The sequence below is a fragment of the Pan paniscus genome, chromosome X (assembly GCF_029289425.2).
Source record: "Pan paniscus chromosome X, NHGRI_mPanPan1-v2.0_pri, whole genome shotgun sequence".
NCBI lineage: Eukaryota > Metazoa > Chordata > Mammalia > Primates > Hominidae > Pan > Pan paniscus.
The window spans coordinates 100,619,134-100,645,957 of NC_073272.2; the positions used below are offsets into that span (position 1 = coordinate 100,619,134).

Below are 26,824 nucleotides of genomic sequence, written 5' to 3' on the forward strand. Positions count from 1 at the left end.
GCAGTTGTGGGGTTTTAGACCGACAAGGTTATACCTGCACCACTACCACTACCTCTCCCCGACCACCTCCGCAAGCTACAAGGGCCTTGGATGCTGAGCAGCATGCAGATTCTGCCCTGGGCTTCCACTTGCCAGTTCCACAGCAGATGTCAAGAAGGATGGTGTCAGAGTTCACTCCAGTCAGCTCCCCCACAGTCCGATACAGCATCTCTGCACCAGCTGTGTTAATCTGGAAAAAGGCATCTGGAGAGATGCGGATCTTCAAGCTCAGAAGTTCTTCAAAGATGTAGGGTTCCCCAAACAGAAGCTGATAGGGAGACTGCTGATGGCTGCAACGGGTCATGGTACTGGAAAGGAATAAAAGAAGAAAGCATCTTGAGCTGTGAGCGGTGGCTCACGCCTGTAATCCCAGCACTTTGGGAGGCCGAGGCGGGCAGATCACCTAAGGTCAGGAGTTAGAGACCAGCCTGGCCAACATGGTGAAATCTCGTCTCTACTGAAAATACAAAAATTAGCCAGGTGTGGTGGCACATGCCTGTAATCCAAGCTACTCAGGAGGCTGAGGTAGGAGAGTCACTTGAACTCGGGAGGCAGAGGTTGCAGTGAGCCAAGATTGTGCTACTGCCCTCCAGCCTGGGTAACAGAGCGAGACTCGGTCTCAAAGAAAAAAAGAAAGCAAAAAAAAAAAAAGCATCTTGAAATGGCAGACCATCACATCCCTAGTGGTTGGGTAGACAGGGAGGCCCCAGCATCTCAGCTAGGAGACACAGTCCTTGCCGTGGCCCTGAGAGCTCTGCAAGGGTTTCCCCCTCAGGGGATGAAAGTCCACGTGGACACTCTCACATCTACATTCTAGCCTGTGTTCCAAGACCCAGCTGGTGTACAAGGACCAGAACCATTTAGCCAATATCCTCCACCATCAATCAGCAACCCTGCATCAGCAATCCATAAACCAAGAGTCTGGCAAGCCATCAGCCTATTTGGCTGTCCCAGGTTTACCTTTCCTGGAAGTAAAGTGAGGTCAAGCCACAGGCTGCTCCAGGACCTCTGATGAAAAATTCCTTTACAATCTCCTTCTGAACATGGAGCTCCTCCTGCCCAGACCACAAAATTAGCAGTTAAGCAAAGACTCATCTCTGACAAATTTTCTCTCTAAGCTCTATAGTAATCAGCCCTGCAGTAGTCAGACGCGAAGACATTTCACAAATCTTATTATAAATAACACTTAACATAAAGCAGGCCAGACATGATAGTTCATGCCTATAATCCCAGCACTTTGAGAGGCTGAGGTAGGAGGACTGCTTGAGCCCAGGAGTGTAAGACAAGCCTAGGCAACATAGCAAGATCCTGTCTCTACAAGAAATCAAAAAGTCCGGGAGCGGCGGTTCATACCTGTAATCCCAGCACTTTGGAAGGCCAAGGCAGGCAGATCAGTTGAGGTCAGAAGTTCCAGACCAGCCTGGCCAACATGGTGAAACCCCATCTCTACTAAAAATACAAAAATTAGCCGGGCGTGCTGGCACGTGCCTGTAATCCCAGCTACTTGGGAGGCTGAGTCAGGAGAATTGCTTGAACCCGGGAGGCAGAGGTTGCAGTGAACTGAGATCACGCCATTGCACTCCAGCCTGGGTGAAGAAGCGAGACTCTGTCTCAAAAAAAAAAAAAAAAAAAAAATCAAAAAAATTAGCCAGGTGTGGTGACATATGCCTGTAGTCCCAGTTACTTGAGAGGCTGAGGTGGGAAGATTGCTTGAGCCCAGCAGTTTGAGGCTACAGTGAGCTTTGATTGCACCACTGCACTCCAATCTGGGCAACAGAGCGAGACACTGTCTCAAAATATAAAAAATAAAATTCGTACATAACTACAGAAAGCCTAAGTATTAGCTTGATACCAGGATATATTGCAATAAACCATGTAGGAACAATAGGGTTAAAAACATCAGGCATCAAAGGACCTGGGTTCAAATCCTAGCTTTGCTATTTACTGATGCTTTAACCTTGGGTATTTCTATGCCTCCATTTCCTCAGGTGTAAAATGAGGGTGACAATATCTTTCCTCCTGCCTACTTTACAAGTTTGTTGAGATGATCACATAAGTATACGAATGTTTTAACACAGGTATGTTTGAAAGCACCAAGTGCATGACAAATGTAAAGTACTATTTGGGTTATGAAATTCTGACACTGCAGTCTCTATTGAATTGGCATTTGGATTTGGAAGAGCAACTACTACCATGGGCAAAGTTCTTGTGAAATTACTTGGGAGTTCTCACATGATAATTAACTTGGCAGCCTAGCCACAGTCTCTGTGGTTTGATTATGCGAGCAGTATGGTTAAATAGTATCCTTGCCATCTTCTCCTCATCCCTAACCCCTCTCCCCAATCGACACAAATATTCTGTGGATGTACTGTTTCTGCTATATGCCCTGAAACTTCCAAAAAACCAATTACAGTTATAGTTAGTAGTAGTAAAAGTTAAGGTTGCTTAACATCTTGTGAGGCTCACCTGACTTAATTTCTGGGGATGGAAAGTGATGATAGCCATTGTGTGCCCTTGGCTATTGGTGCGGACTGTGAGCTCACGCCAGTATCCACCTTCATGAAATACAAGGCAGGGCTCCAATGGAGACTGTCGAAGGAATACTTCATAGTACTAGGAAGAGAACCGAATTATTACACAAGCAAAACTAGCAAGTTTCACAGCTGTTTACTCATGCTAGGTGATTGTTTGTGGTTACATTGTGTCCCCCAAAAATTCCTATGTTGAAGCCTTAACCACCAGTACTCAAAATGTGTCTATATTTTGAGACAGGGCCTTTAAAGAGGTGATTTACTTAAAATGAGGCAGTTAAGGCAGGCCTTAATCCAATCTCACTGATGTCCTTTTTTTATTTTTTATTTTTCAGACGGAGTCTCACTCTGTCACCTAGGCTGGAGTGCAGTGGCACGATCTCGGCTCACTGCAACCTCCGCCACCCGGGTTCAAGCAATTCTCCTGCCTCAGCCTCCTGAGTAGCTGGGATCACAGATGCCCACCACCAAGCCTGGCTAATTTTTGTATTTTTAGTAGACACGAGGTTTCACCATGTTGGCCAGGCTGGTCACGAACTCCTGACTTCAGGTGATCCTCCTGCCTCGGCCTCCTAAAGTGCTGGGATTACAGCCGTGAGCCACCGCACCATGCCTGCTGTCCTTGTAAGAGAAAATGTGGACACACAGAGACACCAAGGTTGGGTGCACAAAGAAAAAGACCATGTGTGGACACAGCAAGAAGGTGTCTATGCAAGCCGAGGAGGGAGGTCTCAGCAGAAACCAAATCAGTGGAGACTCTGATCTTAGACTTGCTAGCTTCCAGACAAGGAGGAAATAAACTTCTGTTAAGCCACTCAGTCTGCCGTATTTTGTAATGGCAGCCCTTGCAGACAAATACAGTGATATAAGAAACATGATTGACTGGGCACAGTGGCTCAAACCTGTAATCCTAGCACTTTGGGAGGCCAACGTGGGAGGATTGCTTATGTCCAGGAGTTCAAGACCACCTGGGCAACATGGCCTGTCTACAAAAAATAAAAAAATTAGGCCGGGTGCAGTGGCTCAAGCCTATATTCCCAGCACTTTGGGAGGCCAAGGCGGGTGGATCACTTTGAGGTCAGGAGTTCGAGACCAGCTGGGCCAACATGGCAACCCCGTCTCTACTAAAAATACAAAATTTAGCCGGGCATCAGGGCAGGCACCTGTAATCTCAGCTACTTGGGAGGCTGAGGCAGGAGAATTGCTTGAACCCAGGAGGCGGGTTGCAGTGAGCCAAGATCGCACCACTGCACTCCAGCCTGGGCAACAGAGTGAGACTCCATCTCAAAAAAACAGCAACAACAACAACAAAATTAGCCAGGCATGGTGACACACGCCTGTAGCCCCAGCTACTCGAGAAGGTGGGGTGGGAGGATCGCCTGAGCCCAGGTGGTCAAGGCTGCAGTGAGCCGAGATCTTACCACTGCACTCCAACCTGGGCAACCTGTGTCTCGGAAAAAAAAAAAAGAATCATGATCCCTGCCCTGTAACTTTACAGAGGATGCTATCAATTATATCTTGAACTGTAAGCTCCATGGAGCTAGAGTTGTTTCCTTAGTCTGACATATGTGTTCAATAAATATTATTGAAAAATTGTATGAATGACTGAACAGGAAAGGTATTCTTATTTAGAACTTCAGTTTATTTATGGAAAATAATCTTCCCTTTCTGTGAATTCCTAATGTATTACTAAGCTGCTATGATTCCACTCTTACTTTTAATGTCCTGATATAAGCACATCATTTCTATATTTTTTCATATAACCTGGTACCAATTATATTATGGCTTAGTCAGATCCTCCATTTCCTCCTGGTATATACAAGTCAAATGCAATCCTGATTTAGTTGTTGTGATCTCAAAAATCCTTAAAGCCAATTGCTGCCATAACAGGAAACACCATCTGATTTACTAGGTCCTTTTGTTCTCATAATGCATGTGTTCTGGGTCCACTGGGTTCTCAAACAAACCACAAATTATGTAGTAAAGGGGGGAATTATACAAAAAAACAGTGTTACCTGAGAGGTAAGATCAATTAAGGTTGTACTTGATCACTTTTGCTATAATTTCATATAAGATGTCCTTGATTTTTACTCAACATAGTTTTCAAATTTTAAGGTTGGTGATTTAAAGAAAGCCTAGTTCCACTGGGCGTGATGCCTCCCGCCTGTAATTCCAGCACTTTGAGAGGCCGAGGTGGGCAGATCATTTGAGGTCAGGGGTTCAAGACCAGCCTGACCAACATGGCAAAACCCCGTCTCTACTAAAAATACAAAATTTTGCCAGACATGGTGGCGGGCACCTGTAATCCCAGCTACTGGGGAGGCTGAGGCAGAAGAATCGCTTGAACCTGGAGGTTGTAGTGAGCTGAGATTGTGCCACTGCATTCCAGCCTAGGCGAGAGTGAGACTCCATCAAAAGAGAAAGAAAAGAAAGAAAGAAAGAAGAAGAAAGGGAGGGAGGGAAAGAAAGAGAGACAGAAAGAGAGAGAAGGACAGAAGGGAGGGAGGAAGGGAGGGAGGGAGGAAGGAAGGAAAGAAAGAAAAAAAGAGAGGAAGGAAGAAAGAAATTCTGACTAGTTCAACTGTTGTTTACTGGCTGGTTAGAAAGAAATGCTTTTTGGAAGCAAGATTCAAATATCATATAAAGCCTGGTGCAGTGTCTCTCGCCTATAATCCCAGTATTCTGGGAGGCCAAGGCAGGTGGGTGGATCACCTGAGGTCAGGAGTTTGAGACCAGCCCGGGCAACATGGTAAAACTCCATCTCTACTAAAAGTACAAAAATTAGCCAGGCGTGGTGGCACACACCTGTAATCTCAGCTACTTAGGAGGCTGAGCAGGAGAATCGCTGGAACCCAGGAGGCAGAAGTTGCAGTGAGCCGAGATCACACCACAGCACTCCAGCCTGGGTGACAGAGCAAAACTCCGTCTCAAAAAAAAAAAAAAAAAAAAAAAAAAAAGTCATATAGGTTCTGGAAGGATGGTAATTGAAAAACTGAGCTTGACCTAAAAGATAATGGGTAAATATGAAATGCAGCTTCTCCACTGTATGACCTAGGGTCTTGGTTTCTTCACTGTAAGATGGAAACTGAAACTCCTATTCTTATACGGGAATGCTTAAGTAAGTATTAAGATTAAAGGGAACTTCTGGTTAAAATAACAGAATATTCCACCTAAAATAACAGAATATTCCACCTAAAAATCCTACTAAGTGAAAATCCTACTAAAATGAAACAAAGGAATTAAAAAGGCATAAGCTTATTTAGGTTCATTGTTTCCAACAATTCTCCCTTCTCTCTCCTGCACCATCATTGCCTTCGCTCAGTACTGGATCATTCCCATCAATATACTATCAGATTGCTTTTACTCTCCCATTTTAAGCAGAATAAAAAAGGAATCTTCTTGACCCTATATTCCCCAACTCTGCTCCTCTTTGTCGTAAAACTAATCACAAGAACTGAACCTATTCACTGCCTCCCATTCTTCTCCTTCTACTCACCCACCTGAATCAAGTCACCACTACTCCGCGAAAACAGTACACATTAAGGTCACCCCCGACCTCCTTGTTATGAAGTCCAATGGTCCACTCTAAGTCCTCACTTCCTTGACCTATCGGCAAGCATTGGGCACAGGTGATAAGCCACTCCTTCTCTGTTTACTTTCTTCCTCTGGCTCCCAGGGAAACCTTACTCCAGTTTCTTTCTTTTTTTTTTTTTTGAGATGGAGTCTCACTCTGTTGCCAGGTTGGAGTGCAGTGGCGTGATCTCGGTTCACTGCAACCTCCGCCTCCCGGGTTCAAGCGATTCTCCTGCCTCAGCCTTCTGAGTAGCTGGGACTACAGGCGCACGCCAACAAGCCCGGCTAATTTTTGCATTTTTTTTTTTTTTTTAGTAGAGACAGGGTTTAACCATATTGGTCAGGCTGGTCTTGATCTCCTGACCTTGTGATCCGCCCACCTTGGCCTCCCAAAGTGCTGGGATTACAGGCGTGAGCCACGGACTCCTGTTTCTTACAACCTCACTGACCATTCCTTCAGTCTCCTTTACTGGTTCTTCCTCTTCTTCCAAACCTCTTAAAATGAGAGTGCCCCAGGGATTGGTCCCTGTTCCTCTTCACTTTTCTATCTACTCTCACTCCCTTGGTGATCTCTTGCCAGCCTCATAATTTTAAATGACATCTACATGCTAACAACTCCTGGATTTCTCTCTCTTGAACCCCAGTCGAATATATCCAACTACTTAACATACCCATTCAGATGTTCAATAGGCACCTCAAATACAACATGACCGAAACTGAACTACTCATCTCCTCCAGCCCAAATCTGCTCTACCAGTCTTTCCAGTCTCAGTTGACAGTAACTTCATCCTTCCACTTGCTCTACACAAAACACCTGGGGCTTTTTTTTTATATTAAGGTATAATTGACATATAAAATTTGCACCTGTTTTTATGTATACATTTTGATGAGCCTGGACATATACATATACTTGGGATACCAACCCCCACCAGCCAAGAGTACTAAACACATTCATTACCTCCAAAAAATGTCCTTGTTAGAGCCATTTTTTACTTCTTGCTCTTTTTTTTTTTTTTTTTTTTGAGACGGAGTGTCGCTCTTGCCACCCAGGCTGGAGTGCAGTGGCGCGGTTTAGGCTCACAGCAACCTCCGCCTCCTGGATTCAAGCGATTCCCCTGCCTCAGCCTCCCCAGTAGCTGGGATTACAGGTGCCCACCACCACATCTGGCTAATTTTTTTATTTTTAGTAGAGATGGGGTTTCACTATGTTGGCCAGGCTAGTCTCCAACTCCTGACCTCAGGTGATCTGCCCACCTCAGCCTCCCAAAGTGCTGGAATTACAGGCGTGACCCACTGTGCCCAGCCACTTCTCTCTGTCTCTTATACCTCTCACTCAATCCATCAGGAAATCCTGTTGTTCTACCCTCAATGTATATCCATCTCCACTGTTACCACTGATCGATCTACATCATCTCTCACCTGGATTACTGCTGCACAGCTTCTCTCAATTTGTCTCCCTGCTTCTATCCAACCACGCCCCTACCAATAATCCATTCTCAACACAACAGCCAGATTGATCATTAAATCATATCATGACATTCCTCCCTCACCCCATCAAAATCTCTGATGGTTCCCCATTTCATTCAGAATGATGTGGTTTGGCTCTATGTCCCCACCCAAATCTTATCTCAAATTGTAATCCCCACATGTTGGGGGAGTGGCCTGGTGGGAGGTGATTGAGTTATGGGGGTGGACCTCCCCTTGCTGTTCTGGTGATGGAGTTCTCACAGGATATGGTTGTTTGTTAAGTGTGTGGCACATTCCCCTTCTTCTCTCTCTCTCCTGCTTCACCATAGTAAAATGTGCTTGCTTCACCCTCCACCATGATAGTGTGTCCTGAGGCTTCCCAGGCATGTGGAACTGTGAGTCAATTAAACCTCTTTTCTTCATAAATTACCCAGTCTCAGGAAGTTCTTTATAGCAATGTGAGAACAGACTAATACACAGAATAAAAGCCAAAGTCACTACCATTAACTCTCACCTCATCTCCTACTATTCTTCCTCTCATTTGCCTGGGTCTACTGTCAATTCCTCCAAAAAGCCAGCCACACTCTCATCTTGAGGGCTTTGCAATAGCTCTTTCTTTTGCCTAAAATGTTTTTTCCTCAGACCTTTGCATGGCTAACACCCTCACTTCCTTTAAGTCCTTATTCCAGCGTTTCTCAACTTCAGCACTACTGACATTTGGGGGCAGAAAATGCTTTATTGTAGGGGGCTGATCCATGCACTGTAGGATCTTTCATTTCATTTCATTCATTTCTGCTCAGAAAGAACAGAGCAAGATTCTTTCTCATAAATAAATAATAATTAAAATTAAATTAAATTAAATTAAATTACAACCCATACTTCCTCCAGCCCCCACAACTTTTTATCCTCCTTACTCTATTTTTTCCCATGGCACTTATCACCTTTCAACATATCATATGATTTACTTATTTTTTAAAAAATCTGTCTCCCCTACAACTAAAATTTAAATTACACAAGGGAACTTATTTTCTTCATTACTGTATCCTAAGCATCTAGAATAGTGCCTTGAACTTATAGGGGTGCAAAAGTACTTGTTGAATAAATAAATGAAAGAACAAAGATAATGGGAGAGAAGACAACAGGAAAGCAAACTCAGTAAAATCTCAGAAGATGGACAGCTGAGTGAAGTGACAAGTGACTTAGCAAGGTGAAGGAAGCCACATCTGGAGTGACCACAGAGGGGGACCTGATAAGTCAAAAGGCTTATCTGCTCTACACAATCCTGGTAAGGCTCACACCTAAAGGTGCAAAATACTGCAGGAAGCTGAGATGGGGTAAGATGCATGACTAAACTCAGGGTTTGGCTAAAAAGTCTAGATGCAAAACTGGCAAATGTTGGCCAGGTGCGGTGGCTCACACTTGTAATCCCATCACTTTGGGAGGCTGAGGCGGGTAGATCATTTGAGGTCAGGAGTTTGAGACCAGCCTGGCCAACATGGTGAAACCCCGTCCCTACTAAAAATACAAAAGTTAGCTAGGCACAGTGGCACGTGCCTATAGTCCCAGCTACTTGGGAGGCTAAGGCATGAGAACTGCTTGAACCCAGGATGTGGAGGTTGCAGTGAGCTAAGATCACACCACTACACTCCATCCAGCCTGGGCGACAGAGTGAGACTTTGTCTCAAACAAACAAACAAAAACTGGCAAATGTCTTCATCCTACCAAAAACTTCCATCTTCCTCTACCAGGAGACTGAAGATGTTTTTCTCAGGAGAAACTGAACCCATCAAAGTTCAGAACTTGGAGATACCGGACACATTGATGGTGGCAGAGAGATGGAAGCAGGAAAAGTCTATATAGATCTGCATTCTTTTTTTTTTTTTTTTTTTTCAGATGGAGTCTCGCTCTTTTGCCCAGGCTGGAGTGCAGTGGCGCGAACTCGGCTCATTGCAACCTCCGCCTCCCGGGTTCAAGCGATTCTGCCTCAGCCTCCTGAGAATCTGGGACTATAGGTGCCTGCCACTGTGCCTGGCTAATTTTTGTAGTTTTAGTAGAGATAGGGTTTCACCATGTTGGTCAGGCTAGTCTCAAACTCCTGACCTTGTGATCCGCCCGCCTTGGGCTCCCAAAGTGCTGGGATTACAGGCGTGAGCCACCACACCAAGCATAAGTCTGCATTCTTAATGGTGTGAGATCTGGGCCCCTTTCTATACCTCATTCCAGAAGGCCAGCAGCCAGGCAGGAGATTTGGATATAATTTTTTGTAGGAACTGAATAACCTCAGAGAAAATAACTCAAGAGACAGAGACATGGAAGACTTGTCCGCAATCACCAGCAGTAAATCCAAGAATCAGTAAACCCACTCAAGATGAACTATTAACTGGTCAAAGCCTCACTATTTTTTTTTTTTGACACAGGGTCTTGCTCTATCACCCAGTTTGGAGTGCAGTGGCATCATCTCAGCTCACTGCAGCCTCGAACTGCTGGGTTCAAGCAATCCCCCTGTCTCAGCCCTGCAAGGAGCTGGGACTACAGGTGAGTGCCACCACCCCCATCTAAATTTTTTTGTATTTTTAGTAAAGACAGGGTTTTGCCATGTTGTCCAGGCTGGTCTTGAACTCTTAAACTCAAGTGATCCACCCACCTCACACTCCCAAACTGCTAGGATTACAGGCATGAGCCACCACACCGGTCCTAAGGCCTCACTCTTAAATATGAACAGCCAGCCAAGTATTACCAGCTATTTGGTTAACACCTCCATTATAAAAGACAATGCCCAAAACAAATACACAGGAAAAAAATCCAGAAGAAAGCAGACACTTCAAACAGGAAAAAAAAGCAAATAGAGGCTGGGCATGGTGGCTCACGCCTGTAATGCTAACACTTTGGGAGACAAAGGTCGACAGATCACCTGAGGTCAACAGTTCGAGACCAGTCTGGCCAACATGGCAAAACCCCATCTCTATTAAAAACACAAAAATTAGCTGGGCGTGGTGGCATGTGCCTGTAATCTCAGCTACTCGGGAAGCTGAGGCAGGAGAATTGCTTGAACTCGGGAGGCGGAGGTTGCAGTGAGCCAAGATTGCACCATTGCACTGTAGCCTGGGCAACAGGAGCAAAACTCTGTCGTAGGAAAAAAAAAAAAAAAAAGCAAATAGAAAGATAAGTTAATGTTACATTACTAAAAAAGAACAGAATGCAGGCCGGGCGCGGTGGCTCACGCCTGTAATCCCAGCACTTTGGGAGGCCGAGGCGGGCGGATCACGAGGTCAGGAGATCGAGACCATCCTGGCTAACACGGTGAAACCCCGTCTCTACTAAAAATACAAAAAATTAGCCGGGCGTGGTAGCGGGCGCCTGTAGTCCCAGCTACTCGGGAGGCTGAGGCAGGAGAATGGCGTGAACCCGGGAGGCGGAGCTTGCAGTGAGCCGAGATCGCGCCACTGCACTCCAGCCTGGGCGACAGAGCGAGACTCCGTCTCAAAAAAAAAAAAAAAAAAAAAGAACAGAATGCTACATGAAAGGAGCAATTAGAGAACAAGAAAAACCTTTTGAAAATTAAAGACACAATGATAGAGACAAATTCAATAAAGCTGTTGGTATGTAGGTCAATAAAATTTCACAAAAAGAACAAAAAGGCAAAGAGATGAAAAACAGGAGAGAGAAATGAACGGAAGATAACAGAAGCAATCCATAAGGTCCCCAAATCTAATAGGAAGAATAGAGAGCACATAGAAAATGAGGGAGAGGGGGCCGGGGGTGCCTATAATCCCAGCACTTTGGGAGGCCAAGATGGGTAGATCATTTGAGGTCAGGAGTTCTAGACCACTCATGCCAACCTGGTGAAACCCCATCTCTGCTAAAAATACAAAAATTAGCCAAGCGTGGTGGCAGGTGCCTGTAATCTGAGCTACTCGGGAGGCTGAGGCAGGAGAATCACTTCAACACAGGAGGCAGAGGTTGCAGTGAGCTGAGATCACGCCATTGCACTCCAGCCTGGGCATCAGAGTGAGACCCCTCTCAAAAAAAAAATTCAGGAAGAGGGGCTGGGTGCGGTGGCTCACACCTGTAATCCCAGCACTTCGGGAGGCTGAGGTGGGCGGATCACGAGGTCAGGAGATCGAGACCATCCTGGCTAACACAGTGAAACCCCGTCTCTACTAAAAATACAAAAAATTAGCTAGGCGTGGTGGCATGCGCCTGTAATTCCAGCTATTCAGGAAGCTGAGGCAGGAGAATTGCTTGAACCCGGGAGGCAGAGGTAGCAGTGAGCCAAGTTCACGCCACTGCACTCCAGCCTGGGCAACAGAGCGAGACTCCATCTCAAAAAAAAAATAAATAAATAAATAAAATAAAATATAAAAAAAATTAGCTGGGCGTGGTGGCTGGTGCCTGTAATCCCAGCTACTCGAGAGGCTGAGGCAGGAGAATCACTTGAACCTGGGAGGTGGAGGTTGCAGTGAGCCAAGATCGCACCATTACACTCCAGCCTGGGCAAAAAGACTGAAACTCCGTCTCAAAAAAAAAAAAAAGACTAGAGACCAGCAAAAGAAGCCCCAGGATAACAGCCATGCAGAAGACAGGCTGGGCCTAGGATGGCAGACTCCAGGAAAAAGGTCTTCAGGGAAAAACTTCAACTGAAGCTTTTGAGATATGGAAAATATTGATGAATATCTGACAGATCTCATAAAGCATTTGGGAAGAAATTGGCGGCCAGGCACGGTGGCTCACACCTGTAATCCCAACACTTTGGGAGGCCAAGGTGGACGAATCACCTGAGGTCAGGAGTTCAAGACCAGCCTGGCCAACATGGTGAAACCCCATCTCTACTAAAATTACAAAAATTAGCTGGGAGTGGTGGCGGGCCCCTATAATCCCAGCTACTTGGGAGGCTGAGGCAGGAGAATTGCTTGAACCCAGGAGGTGGAGATTGCAGTGAGCCAAGACTGCGCCATTGTAATCCAGCCTGGGCGACAAGAGCAAAACTCCAAGTCAAAAAAAAAAAAAGAAAAGAAAAGAAATTAGCAATTGGTTTACAGAAAATGAAGGAGGCTGGGTGCGGTGGCTCACACCTGTAATCCCAGCACTTTGGGAGGGCGAGGCGGGTGGATCACCTGAGGTCAGAAGTTCGAGACCAGCCTGGCTAACATGGTGAAACCTTGTCTCTACTAAAAATACAAAAATGGGCCAGGCGTGGTGGCGTGTGCCTGTAATCCCAGCTACCCAGGAGGCTGAGGCAGGAGAATTGCTGGAACCTGGTGGGTGGAGGCTGCAGTGATCCAAGATCTCGCCACTGCACTACAGCCCGGGCGACAGAGCGAGACTCCATATACAAAAAAAGAAAGAAAGAAAGAAAGAGAAGAAAGAAAACAAAGCAAATGGAAAAATGAGGTAATTATTCATGCCAATAAAAACAAAAAGATGCAAAATACATTATACTATTAATATGTAGGACTATGCAACTATAAAAAAGTCAAGTATATTATTCTGTGAAAAAAAAATCAAGATGCAGAACAATGTCTACAGTAGGCTGCCTTTTAACTATGAAAGCGGGGAAGACACAAATATCTATTAACATTTCCTTTTTTTTTTTTTTTTTGAGACAGAGTTTCACTCTTGTTGCCCAGGCTGGAGTACAATGGCATGATCTTGGCTCACCGCAACCTCCGCCTCCTGGGTTCAAGGGATTCTCCTGCCTCAACCTCCCAAGTAGCTGGGATTACAGGCATGCACCACCACATCCAGCTAATTTTGTATTTTTAGTAGAGACAGGGTTTCTCCATGTTGGTCAGGCTGGTCTTGAACTCCTGACCTCAGGTGATCTGCCCGCCTCGGCCTCCCAAAGTGCTGAGATTACAGGCCTGAGCCACCGTGCCTGGCCTACATTTTTTTTTTTTTTTGAGACATGGTCTCGCTCTGTCACCCAGGATGGAGTGCAATGGTGCGATCTCAGTTCACTGCAACCTCTGCCTCCCAGGTTCTAGCGATTCTCATACCTCAGCCTCCTGAGTAGCCAGGACTATAGGCGTGCGCCACTACGCTCGGCTAATTTTTGTACTTTTAGTAGAGATGGGGTTTAGCCATGTTGGCCAGGCTGGTCTCGAACTCCTGACCTCAAGTGATCCACCCGCCTTAACCTCCCAAAGTGCTGGGATTACAGGCATGAGCCACCATGCCTGGCCTACATTTTCTGAAATCAGCAAAAATAAAAAAAAAATTTTACCCATGGCAGGGAGGGAACTGGGTAGAGGGGTCAGAGGTGAAAGCTAGACCTCCTTGAATATACCTTTATTTTGTAGACTTGATTTTGGAACCTAGTAAATATTTTTTTAAAGTATAAAACAAAATTTAAATTTTAAAAAATCTGTAAAATTTGAAAGCAAAATGGAAAAAAAAAGAACCTGTGTATCAAGTATCCAGTTAGTGGCTTAACTACAAAGAGTGGAATTATTTCAAGGGACACAGTAATTTGACATAAAGAACTAGAAAAAGACCAGGCGCAGTGGCTCACACCTGTAATCCCAGCACTTTGGGAGGCCGAGGTGGGTGGATCACCTGAGGTCAGGAGTTCAAGACCAGACTGGCCAACATGGTGAAAACCCATCTCTACTAAAAATTCAAAAAGTAGCTGGGTGTGGTGGCATGGGCCTGTAGTCCCAGCTACTTGGGAGGCTGAGGCATGAGAATTGCTCAAACCCAGGAGATGGAGGTTGCAGTGAGCCAAGATCATGCCTCTGCACTCCAGCCTGGGCAACAGAATGAGACTGTCTCAAAAAATAAAAAATAAGTGTCTCAGAGGTCAGGCACGGTAGCTCATGCCTATAATCCCAGCATACTCCGGGATACAGAAGGTGGCAGAATTGCTTGAGGCCAGGAATTCGAGACCAGCCTGCACAACATGGCAAGACCTCATCCAAGAAAGAAAGAAAAAAAAGAAAGAAAAAAATGTATCAGAGGCCAAGCTCATGATGTACTATCTTATCACCACTTCACCTCATATTCCTCAATTCTGTTCTGCTGAAAACACTAGCCTTCCAAATACTTCAGACACCTGACACTTGCTATAGTACCCTCATCAGCACTTCTTCCTAATACATCCCTACTATGAAAAAGTCCTTAGATGCCTGATATTTACAATAATGGACACAGTTCTCTCTTCCCCTCTCCACTCTTTCTGAAATGAAAACCTAGCAATGTTTTCTCCATAGTTAGAAGGTATGCTTTCAGTACAGAGCCCCTCCTTCCCTCTAGCACTAGAATTGGCTCTATTATCAAAATGTCAGGGATGTTGCTGTTGTAGACTACAATGCTCCAGGCCATTCTCAACCAGCTCTTGTTCCATTTTACCTGCGCCACTTGACTGTGTTTCTCAGGGATGTTTTTCAGATGATTAGACTGCACACAGACAACGTTCCCATCTATGGAAAGAAAAATAATTTGCATGGTTTTATTCTTAAAAGATTATTTAAAAGAAAATGCCTGGCAACTCAAATTTCTATCGTCAAAGTGGCATATGTAGATATGAAGAAGCAAATACAATCTCATGGCCACTTTTCAGAGAAAACCTAATTATTTCCTGGTCTAGCCATTAAGCAGCTAATTATTTATGAAGCTACTCAATATTTTCTCTCACGCCACAAATGCACTATATGACGTCTGTTTTCTGTTCAGATTTTAAGAGGGAAATAAAATGTAATGGGTTTTATTTTTCTATTACTGAATAATAGAACACTGACGTCACAGTCATTTAATTCAGCACACAGGAGGGAAAAAAGCCAAGTGCACGCCCTAACGAACTGTAGTTTAAGGCATATGGATATTAAACTGTGTGACTAATATCAAATGATGGTATTTCAAGTGGATTTATTGAAAATGGGCAAACAGAAAGCTCAGGAATGGGCCAAGCACAGTGGCTCATGCCTGTAATCCCAGCACTTGGGGAGGCTAAGGCGAGTGGATCACCTGAGGTCAGGAGTTCAAGACCAGCCTGGCCAACATAGCGAAACCCCGTCTCTACCAAAAATACAAAAATTAGCTGGGTGTGGTGGTGCACACCTGTAATCCCAGCTACTCAGAGGCTGAGACAGGAGAATCACTTGAACCCGGGAGGCGGAGGTTGCAGTGAGCCGAGATCACACCACTGCACTCCAGCCTGGGTGACAGTGCGAGACTCCATCTCAAAAAAAAAAAAAAAAAAAAAAAAAAAAGCTCAGGAATGGAATCTGGGAAGGGATAACTGAAAGTAAGTTTCAGAAATATGCCACTGTGATTCCCCTCACCGATACACACCTCCCCTACCAATTCTTTTAAGGTAGATTTACCACAGAAATAATTTTCAGAGATATGGGGATGTGAAATAGGAAGACAACTCTAACAAGGAGATTGCTCCCAGTGCAGAAAGCAGCATAAAATGATGATGACAACAATGATGATGAGACAGCAGCAGCAAAACGCCAGCATTTACTAAGTGTTTACTAGGTATCAGGCATATATGGCTTTTAGAGGAAGAAAGGGCAAGGGTTGCGTTTTCTATCACTGTGTTACAATGACTACCCATTAGCAGTATCCATAATCAACCTTGTGATCACGTTCTGCATCAAAGACTTCCAATTTAATCTTCTTCTTTAAGGCCACTGTATTTTCCACTTCTACTGACACTTCTCTGCACCCTTTCATTCCTCTTCAGTCTTTGGTTTATACAACCTTCAACTGACCTCTCCAAGTTCCCAGGTAGAACCCCACAGTCTTTGGATTGCCATCTGGACCTCGGTTCACAGAGAAGGTGGACTTATTTCGGTAACCATTGATGACAGGCTGGAGAGGGCAGAAGGACAGGAGGGGGATGAGAGGTCAAATGAAACCAAGGAAGATAACAATAAAGGGAAAGCAGGAATGTTCTCTGGATGAGGACAAATAAGGTTTGCTTGGAGGGTATGGCATATGTGAAAGTCTGTGGCTAAGAAGATCAAAACAGTCCATAGAAGGGGAGTTCCAATCTTGCCATAAAGCAGGAGTCAACAAACTACTTATGTCAAGAGCCAAAGAGTAAATAATTTAGGGCTTTGCAGGCCATATGGTCCCTGTTGCAACTACTCAACTCTGCCATCATAGTGCAAAAGCAGCCATAGACAATACATAAACAAGTGAGCTTGGCTGTGTTCCAATAAAACTTTATTTACAAAATCAGGCAGCAAGACAGAATTGGTCTAAAAGCTGTAGTCTGCTAACCCCTGCCATAAATTAAATTCCACTCTTCTGAGGCCACATTAGAAAGGTTTCCAATGTTACATGGGCAAATTGTGTGGGGATGGCAGGGAGAAAGGTTTCCAAAGTTTGGAACCTTTCTAAGGAGGTAATAGTGGAGTGGTTGATACAATGGACTCTCTATCAGATAGACCTGAGCGTGAATCTCAGCTCTGGCCCTTTCTAGATGTGTGTCCTGGGCAAATTACTAAATCTCTCTGGGCCTCAAGGTCTTCATCTATAAAATGATAGTATCTACCCCTCCAGGTTATTATAAACAGTAAAATGTGACAATGATGCATGATAATAATTTAGCATAGGGCCTGGTCCCTAGCAAGTACCCAGTAAATATCAGCTGATGTTATTAGCATTAAGGGGCCTTAATAGATAAGGAATAGGGAGGTGGGGGCTTACAGAGGGTATAATAGGATGGAGAAGACAAGCGAGCCTCTCAGATTTGGGTACAGCCGTTGTCACACTGACTCCATTGAGCATTTGGATGTAAGACTCTAGTCTTTGTAAAATTTTCTTCTGAGCTGCAAATTTCACCTGCAAAAGAATATAAGCTATGAAACGAAATACTGGCTGGGCACGGTGGCTCACGCCTGTAACCCCAGCACTTTGGGAGGCCGAGGTGTGTGGATCACCTGAGGTTAGGAGTTCGAGACCAGCCTGACCAACATGAAGAAATCCTGTCTCTATTGAAAATACAAAAATTAGAGGGGCGTGGTTGTGCATGCCTGTAATCCCAGCTACTCGGGAGGCTGAGGCAGGAGATTCGCTTGAACCCAGGAGGTGGAGGTTGTGGTGAGCCGAGATCACACCATTGCACTACTCCAGCCTGGCCAACAAGAGCGAAACTCCGTCTCAAAAAAAAAAAAAAAAAAAAAAAGAAATGAAATACTTTTGTAGCTTCACCACAAAGAATGGTAAACAAACAGGACAAAAGAAGAGTGTCCCACAGATTCTTGGCTCATGGTCTCAACAGATGAGGAACTCAGAATGAAGGAACAAAAACAGACCTAAAAAGGTAATGAGGAAAGGTCAAGAATGAGCTCTTGTGTAAGCTCATCATTTTATCTGACCTTTCAGACTGAACACTCAAGGTATATGTCAGTTCTGCCCAGCAGAGCTTTCCACAATGGAAATGTTCTGTTTGCCCTGTGTTCTACGTATACAGTGGCCACTAGCCATATGTGGTTACTGAGCACTTGAAATGTGGTCAGTGGGAATGAAGAACTAAATACTTTTTTAATTTTTTTTAGAGAGAGGGTCTCACTCTCGTCACCCAATCTGGAGTGCAGTAGTAAGATCTTGGCTCACTGCAGCCTTGATTTCCCAAGCTCAGGTGATCCTTCCACTTCAGCCTCCCAAGTAGCTGGGACTACAAGCACACGCCACCATACCTGGCTTATTTTTTGTATTTTTAGTAGAGATGGGGTTTCGTTATGTTGCCCAGGCTGGTCTCAAACTCCTGGGCTTAAGCGATCCACCTGCCTCAGCCTCCCAAAGTGCTAGGATTACAGGGGTGAGCCACCATGCCTGGCCTAAATTTTTTGTTTTTTTGTTTTTTTGTTTTTTTTTGAGACGGAGTCTCACTCTGTCACCCAGGCTGGAGTGCAGTGGCGAGATCTCTGCTCACCTGCAACCTCCGCCTCCTGGGTTCAAGCGATTCTCCTGCCTCAGCCCCCCGAGTAGCTGGGATTACAGGCGCATGCCACCACACCTGGCTAATTTTTTTGTATTTTTAGTAGAGATGGGGTTTCACCATGTTAGCCAGGATGGTCTCGGATCTCCTGACCTCATGATCCGCCCGCCTCAGCCTTCCAAAGTGCTGGGATTACAGGCGTGAGCCACCACGCCCGGCCCTAAATTTTTAATCTTAATTAATTTACAGAGTCAGCCCTGCTATAACATGACGTAAGTGTTCCTATAGCACACTAAGCAAAATCACTCACAAAAAGATCTCAAGGCTCATGGGAAAAACAGGATTAGGCATACAACATTCCAAAACTTTATCAATAACACCCACAGAAAAGATTAAGAACCTAATAAAAACAGCAGCACTGTTTTGTACATGGCAAGTGGTTAAGAAATATGAATAGTAAGCTAGGCACGGTGGCTCACGCCTACAATCCCAACATTTTGGGAGTCTGAAGCAGGCGGATCGCTTGTGTCCAGGAGTTCAAGACCAGCCTGGGCAACATGGCAAAACTCTGTCTCTACAACAAATACAAAAAATTAGCCAGGCATAGTGGTACACGCCTATAGTCCCAACTACTAGGGAGGCTGAGGTGAGAGGATCCCTTGAGCCCTGGAGGCAGAGGTTGCAGTGAGCCATAATCACACCTCTGCATTCCAGCCAGGCAACAGAGTGAGACACTATCTAAAAAAAGAAAAGAAAAGAAAAGAAACATGAATACTACAATAAGGATAACACTTTACCCTGACAATGACCTGAAGTTTACTTATGGAAGTGGGTATCAGAAGAACTACAGCTTGGGCCGGGTGCAGTGACTCACACCTGTAATACCAGCACTTGGGGAGGCCAAGGCAGACAGATCACCTGAGGTCGGGAGTTCAAGACCAGCCTGGCCAACATGGTGAAACCCTGTCCCTACTAAAAATATAAAAATTAGCCTGGCATGGTGGCATGTACCTGTAGTCCCAGCTACTGGGGAGGCTGAGGCAGGAGAATCACTTGAACCCGGGAGGCAGAGGTTGCAGTGAGCTGAGATCACACCACTGCACTCCAGCCTGGGCAACAGAGCCAGACTCTATTTAAAAAAAAAAAAAAGAATTGCAGCTTGGAGTTATCATGAAGTCATAAAAAGAGGGCTATGTGAGTCAGATGGAAAGTTCTAACACCAGATGTGGATGGGTATGGCTCATAACAAACACACTGGGGGAACTGAGGGAGCTGGTAGATGTTTGAGGTGCGTGCATGCATTCATTTTACATGTTCTTAAATAGCTCGGTTCAGCTGAGTATGGTCTCCTTTCATCTAGCGTTTCTTATGGACAAAATTACTTCTAGGTAAACATGAAATTTGCATTATGCTCAAATTTTCCCTAATATGTCAATTAGTTAGAACAAATTTCTCTTTTCTAAATAAGCAGTAGAGCTTATTTAGAATTAAGCAGTAGAATTGACTGTATTCAAATTTAAATTGCCACATATGGCTACTGGCTACCATGTTGGAAAGCACAGCTACATGTGAAACAGCAAGAGCACTGCTACTCACATACACAGAGCTATAAGTACAACAAAAATGCAAGGAAGAGAGGAAACAGACATTTGGATCTATGGGTCTAGAGTGAGGAAGATATAATTGGCCTAAAGTTCCAATTTTGGAGTCAATAGCATAATGAGTTTAAGAAGCTGCTTGGGATTCTGCGTAGAACTGTCCAGTCAAGGCCCGGCACGGTGGCTCACACCTGTAATCCCAGCACTTTGGGAGGCCGAGGTGGGCAGATCACCTGAGGTCAGGAGTTCAAGAGCAGCCTGGCCAACATGGCCTATCTCTACTAAAAATAGAAAAATTAGCTGGGCATGGTGGCGCACGCTTGTAATCTCAGCCACTCAGAAGGCTGAGGCAGGAGAATTGCTTGAACCTGGGAGGTGGAGGTTGTAGTGAGCCGAGACTGCGCCACTGAACTGCAGCCTGGGCGACAGAGCGAGACTCCATCTCAAAAAAACTTAAAATTAAAAATAAATAAATAAATAACTGCCCAATCAAGCTTCCTACGAGTCCAGCACCATTCTCCTGGAAAGGAGGGGTAAAGACTTAGGCTGGGCACCTACCTTGAGCTGTTCTTCATAGCTCAACCTCCAGAGTGGTGTCACAACATCAGCCAGCCTTGAATAAAATAATTCAGGCAATTATTTAATTATATAAATATGTACTGAGTGCCTACTATGCATAAGTACTTTCAGAAGACCTAACTCTCATGCTCTCTAGGGAGATGGAGTCTGGGAGAAGAGCCCATTTTGATGTTGTCTACTTAACAAAGCAGAACAGATGAGGCAAACCTAATATAAGAAAAATCCAGATTTATCAGGAGGTAATTAATCATATTACAAAAGGCTTCACTGTTGGGTTTCTTTAAATAGCTTACCTTCCTAATGCTTTTAAAATATAATTTGATGTAGAAAATACATTTGTTGCATAAATGAGGTATATTTGTGCTTATATGGCTGCAATGGGACTACTCATCTCTAATCCATCTAATATCATTCTGGGTTCCTGGTTTTCAGCAAACCTGTCCCGGACTTATTAAAGACAAGGTCCCAGATTAGTATCTTCTTTCTGATAAAAACACACTCAAAGACAGAGAGAACGGTTTCTGCAACCCCAAAGCATTTCCACCAATATTCTTCAGACGTCCTCAAATTTGCCCTGGGTATCCTACCTCAGGTGGCCCCTCAAATCCTTGTAATGCTACATTAGTTACACTAGGAATACAGAATTTCAGCAGATGTACAGATTGAGACCTGCTAAGGAGAGAGGACATCAGCCTGGCCTTTACCTTTCCTGCCAGGAACCATCTAGTGGTCCAAGATGGCTTGGTTTCTTCTGACTTTTTTGTCCTTTCTGACATTTCGTGGCTATCACACGGGTGAAATCTCCCTTACATACTGTGCCCAGAAAGAGCTGTGACCATCCTGGTGGATTTCTGGCATACCAGGGAAGCAGTCCTGGTTTGGAGAAGAGACCCACCATGGAGATGAAGTATCTGAGGCTGTGCAGTGGGACTCTTCTCTTAAGGCCTGCCATCCAAAGAACACACTGAAATCCACCTGCATGAAAGGTACACATACAGAGGTTGGGAAATAGAAGCACAACTATCAAACCCATTCATCCACTTATAAACCCTTATGGAACTGAAGCGCCTAGCAGAATGCTGGCACACAGCAGACAGTAAAAGCAAGCCTGTTGAGCAGAACTGAATTACTGTATGCAAGGTATGTTTCGGTTCCCAAAATAAAGAGATGAGGAAAATATAGTCTCTGTCCTCCAGGAAAGAGTTCAAATCTCTGGATATATTTCTGTGACAAATCTCTTTCCCTATTCCACCTTCCTAACCAACAGCCAATCAAGCAGCTAATATTTAGTAAGTGCTTACTATGTGCAAGACATCATGCCACACTAGACACCAGAGGGGTTACAAAGGTTACAATCTAATTAAGGAGATTAAATGCTGACACAGGAAGACATTAGGAAATAACACAGTATGCTTGGTTCCTGATGAGTGCTCAGAAAAGGCTTCCCAGAGCAGGGAGGCATGGCGCTGAGTCTTTGTTTTTTAAGACAGTCTCATTCTGTCGCCCAGGCTGGGGTGCAGTGGCATGATCATGGCTCACTGCAGCCTTGACTTTCTAGGCTCAAGCAATCCTTCCACCTGAGCCATGCAAGTAGCTGAAACTACAGGTGTGCACTACCACACCATTCTTTTAATTTATAGTAGAGACAGCCAGGAGCAGTGGCTCACACCTGTAATCCTAGCAGTTAGGGAGGCCGAGACAGGTGGATCACCTGAGGTCAGGAGTTCGAGACCAGCCTGGCCAACATGGCAAAACCCCATCTCCACTAAAAATACAAAATTAGCTGGGTGTGGTGGTGCATGCCTGTGATCCCAGCTACCTGGGAGGCTGAGGCAGGAGAACTGTTTGAACCTGGGAGGCAGAGGTTGCAGTCAGCCGAGATTGCGCCATTGCATTCCAGCGTGGGCAACAGAAGCAGAAACTCTGTCTCAAAAAAATAAATAAATAAATAAGGTGGGGAGAGGTGGCTCACGCCTGTAATCCCAACACTTTGGGAGGTTGAGGCGGGCAGATCACGAGGTCAGGAGTTCAAGACCAGCCTGGCCAACATGGTGAAACCCCGTCTCTACTAAAAATACAAACATTAGCCGAGGATGGTGGCACACGCCTGTAGTCCCAGGTACTCAGGAGGCTGAGGCAGGAGAATCACTTGAACCTGGGAGGCAGAGGTTGCAGTGAGCCAAAATCGTGCCACTGCACTCCAGCCTGGGCGTCAGAGTGAAACTCCATCTCAAATAACAAACAAACATAGTAGAGACAAGGTCTTGCTATCTTGCCTAGACTGGCCTCAAACTCCTGGGCTTAAGTGATCCTCCCACCTAGGCCTCCCAAAGTGCTGGGATTACAGGTGTGAGCTGCCACGCCCAGCCAGAAACTGAGTCTTAAAGGATGGCAGAGAGATGAATTAGATGTTTGAAGGACAGCAGGGAGACCAGTCTGACTAAAACAGTAGTTCACTTTAAGGAATAGAGGCAACAGGCTGAAAAGTTAAGTGAAAGTGAGATTTAAAAGAATGTTCATGCCTGAATAAAACATGGACTTTATTGTGAAGGTAACAGTGAGATGATGGAGGCTTTATGTAGAGAATTAAAGATGAAATAAGGAGGCTGATAAAAAGCAAGTTCGGCTGGGTGCAGTAGCTCACGCCTGTAATCCCAACGCTTTGGGAGGCCAGAGTGGGCAGATCACAAGGTCAGGAGTTCGAGACCAGACTGGCCAATATGGTGAAACCCCGTCTCTACTAAAAATACAATAATTAGCCAGGCGTGGCGGCAGGCACCTATAGTCCCAGCTACTCGGGAGGCTGAAGCAGGAGAGTCGCTTGAACCCGGGAGGCGGAGGTTGCAGTGAGCCAAGATTGTGCCACTGCACTCCAGACTGAGTGACAGAGCGAGACTCCGTCTCAAAAAGAGAAAAAAAAAAAAAAAAAGCAAGTTCACGTTTGAGACATATTGTGTTTAGAATGGTAGGGAAATATCCAAATGGAAATGTGTAGCACGTAAGTAGAGAAGCAGTAGGATAAGTCGAGAGAGATGGCAGGGATACAGATTTCATTGAGTGTCTATAAGAAATACAAGCTGTAAGATGAAAAAGGGCTTTGAGGCCAAGCACAGTGGCTCATGCCTGTAATCCCAACACTTTGGGAGGCCAGGGCGGGCTGATCACAAGGTCAGGAGTTCCAGACCAGCCTGGCCAACATAGTGAAACCCTGTCTCTACTAAAAATACAAAAATTAGGACCGGGCACAGTGGCTCATGCCTGTAATCCCAACACTTTGGGAGGCCAAGGCAGGTGGATCACGAGGTCAGGAGTTCGAGACCAGCCTGGCCAATATGGTGAAACCCCGTCTCTACGAAAAATACAAAAATTAGCTGGGCGTGGTGGCATGCACCTGTAGTCCCAGCTACTCGGTAGGCTGAGGTATGAGAATTGCTTGAACCCAGGAGGCGGAGGTTGCAGTGAGCTGAGATCACGCCACTGCACTCCAGCCTGGGCGACAGAGTGAAACTCGGTCTCAAAAAAAAGAAAAAAAAAAAAAAACCCTACAAAAATACAAAAATTAGCCAGGCATGTTGGCAAGTACCTGCAACCCCAGCTACTTGGGAGGCTGAGGCAGGAGAATTGCTTGAACCTGGGAGGTGGAGGTTGCAATGAGCCGAGACCGTGCCATTGCACTCCAGCCTGGGCAACAAGAGCAAAACTCTGTCTCAAAAAAAAAAGGGGGGGTGGGGTGCTCATGTCTGTAATCCCAGCACTTTGAGTGGCTGAGGCAGGAGGATCAATTGAGCTCAGGAGTTCGAAACAAGCCTGAGCAATATAGTGAGACCCATCTCTTAAAAATAAAAAAGGGGGCTGTGCGCAGTGGCTCACGCCTGTAATCCCAGCACTTTGGGAGGCCGAGGTGGGCAAATCACCTGAGGTCGGGAGTTCAAGACCAGCCTAACCAACATGGAGAAACCCCGTCTCTACTAAAAATACAAAATTAGCCGGGCATGGTGGCACATGCCTGTAATCCCAGTTACTCGGGAGGCTGAGGCAGGAGAATCGCTTGAACTCAGGAGGCGGAGGTTGCGGTGAGCCGAGATCACACCATTGCACTCCAGCCTGGGCAACAAGAAGGAAACTTCATCTCGAAAAAAAAAAAAAACAATAAACAAAAAAACAGGCTGGGTGTGGTGGCTCACGCTTGTAATCCCAGCACTTTGGGAGACCGAGGCAGGCAGATCACCTGAGGTCAGGAGTTCGAGACCAGCCTGAGCAACATAGTGAAACCTTGTCTCTACTAAAAATACAAAACAAACAAACAAACAAACAAAAAAACATTAGCTAGGCATGGTGGTGGGCACCTGTAATCCCAGCTACTCAGGAGGCTAAGGCAGGAGAATCACTTGAACCCAGTAGGTAGAGGTTGCAGTGAGCCTAGATAACACCACTGCATTCCAGCCTAGGTGACAGAGTGAGACTCCGTCTCAAAAAATAATAATATTAATAATATAACAAAAATTTAAAAAATTAAGAAAATAAAAATAAAAAAAACAGGCCAGGTGCAGTGGCTCACACCTGTAATCCCAGCACTTTGGGAAGCTGAGCAGGCAGATCACTTGAGGTCAGCAGTTCGAGACCAGGCTGGCCAACATGGTGAAACCCCGCCTCTACTAAAAATACAAAAATTAGCCGGGCATGGTGGCATGTACCTGTAGTCCCAGCTACTCGGGAGGCTGAGGCATGAGAATCGCTTCAACCTGGGAGGTGGAGGTTGCAATGAGCTGAGATCACACCACTGCACTCCAGCCTGGGCGATATAGTGAGACTCAGTCTCAAAAAAAAAAAAAAAAATCAATCAATCAATCAAAACAAAATTTTCTTTAAAGTGCCTTGAGTAAAGGCAAGAGCAAAAGGCCAATGACTGTATCTGAGAGAAAGGTAATATTTGGAGAGCAAGAAGAGATGCTGGTGTCTCAGAAGGAGAGTCAAGAGAGCCTGGAGGCCTGGAGGCCAAGGCATATACCTCTGAGGAAGATAGTATCACATCCATTAAGTCTGGGACAAAAGAAAGAAGGGAAAGGAGGCAATGGGAAGTGGCAGGCAGTGGGGACATATGAAGGCTTTGAGATTTTAGGAGTACAGATCCTAGTCAGACAGCCAGACCTGTCCTGGGTGGTCCACTGGCCCCACCACTCACTACCTAGGTGGCCGTTGCCAAGTTAATCATTCTCTCTGACATTCCTTTTTTTCACTTGTAAAATGGAGACAATGGTATCTACCTTATATAGTGGTTGTAAGAGTTGAAGATAATTAATAAAAAGTACCTAGGCTGCTGGGCACAGTGGCTCACACCTATAATCTCAGCACTTTGGGAGGCCGAGGCAGGCGGATCACCTGAGGTCAGGAGTTCAAGACCAACCTGACCAACATGGAGAAACCCTGTCTCTACTAAAAATACAAAATTAGCCAGATGTGGTGGCGCATGCCTGTAATCTCACCTACTCAGGAGGCTGAGGCAGGAGAATCGCTTGAACCCGGGAGGTGGAGGTTGCGGTGAGCCGAGATCACACCATTGCACTCCAGCCTGGGCAACAAGAGCGAAAATCCGTCCCCCCAGCAAAAAAAAGTACTTAGGCCAGGTACAGTGTGGCTCACGCCTATAATCCCAGCACTTTGGGAGGCCAAGAGAAGAGGACTACTTGAGCCCAGGAGTTTGAGACCAGCCTGGACAACACAGTGAGACCCCGTCTCTACAAAAATTAAAATATTAGCCAGGCATGGTGGCATGCGCCTGTAGTCCCAGCTACTCGGGAGGCTGAGGTGGTAGCATCACTTGTGCCCAGGCAGCCATGATCATGCTCCAGCCTGGGTGACAAAGCAAGACCCTGTCTCGAAAAAAAAAAAAAAAAAAGTACTTAGCAGAAGATTAGACAGGTATGTTTGTGAAACTCTGAGCAGAGTCCAACACCTGGCAAAATATCTTCAGTAAGCATTACTAGTAACTGTCATGACGTGTTTAAAGACAGTATTTAACTGAGTAGAGGTGGCAACACTGAAAGAGGGGAGTGGGAGAAGGAACAATGGGAGTAACTATGAGACAAAAGCTGGAAGAGCTAACATGGGTGACATTGAGAACACAAGTAGAGGGCCTCCCTTTGCAA

At 45.3% G+C, this 26,824-nt stretch overlaps 1 protein-coding gene across 8 annotated transcripts in view; it reads right to left on the bottom strand.

The window, feature by feature from the left end:
* Nucleotides 1–26,824, bottom strand: part of TRMT2B (tRNA methyltransferase 2 homolog B) — a 43,190-nt gene that overhangs the window by 11,626 nt on the left and 4,740 nt on the right. For all 8 annotated transcript variants that reach the window (XM_008962748.4, XM_008962747.4, XM_003810402.4 and 5 more), the window contains 8 exons: nt 21,383–21,653; nt 20,658–20,712; nt 17,268–17,402; nt 16,325–16,424; nt 14,958–15,028; nt 2,506–2,652; nt 1,000–1,094; nt 133–347 (listed from right to left, as the gene is read on the bottom strand). In XM_008962748.4, coding sequence (XP_008960996.1) covers nt 133–347; nt 1,000–1,094; nt 2,506–2,652; nt 14,958–15,028; nt 16,325–16,424; nt 17,268–17,402; nt 20,658–20,712; nt 21,383–21,630 — 1,066 coding nt within the window. In that variant the 5' untranslated portion in view covers nt 21,631–21,653. The remainder of the gene's footprint in view (nt 1–132; nt 348–999; nt 1,095–2,505; nt 2,653–14,957; nt 15,029–16,324; nt 16,425–17,267; nt 17,403–20,657; nt 20,713–21,382; nt 21,654–26,824) is intronic.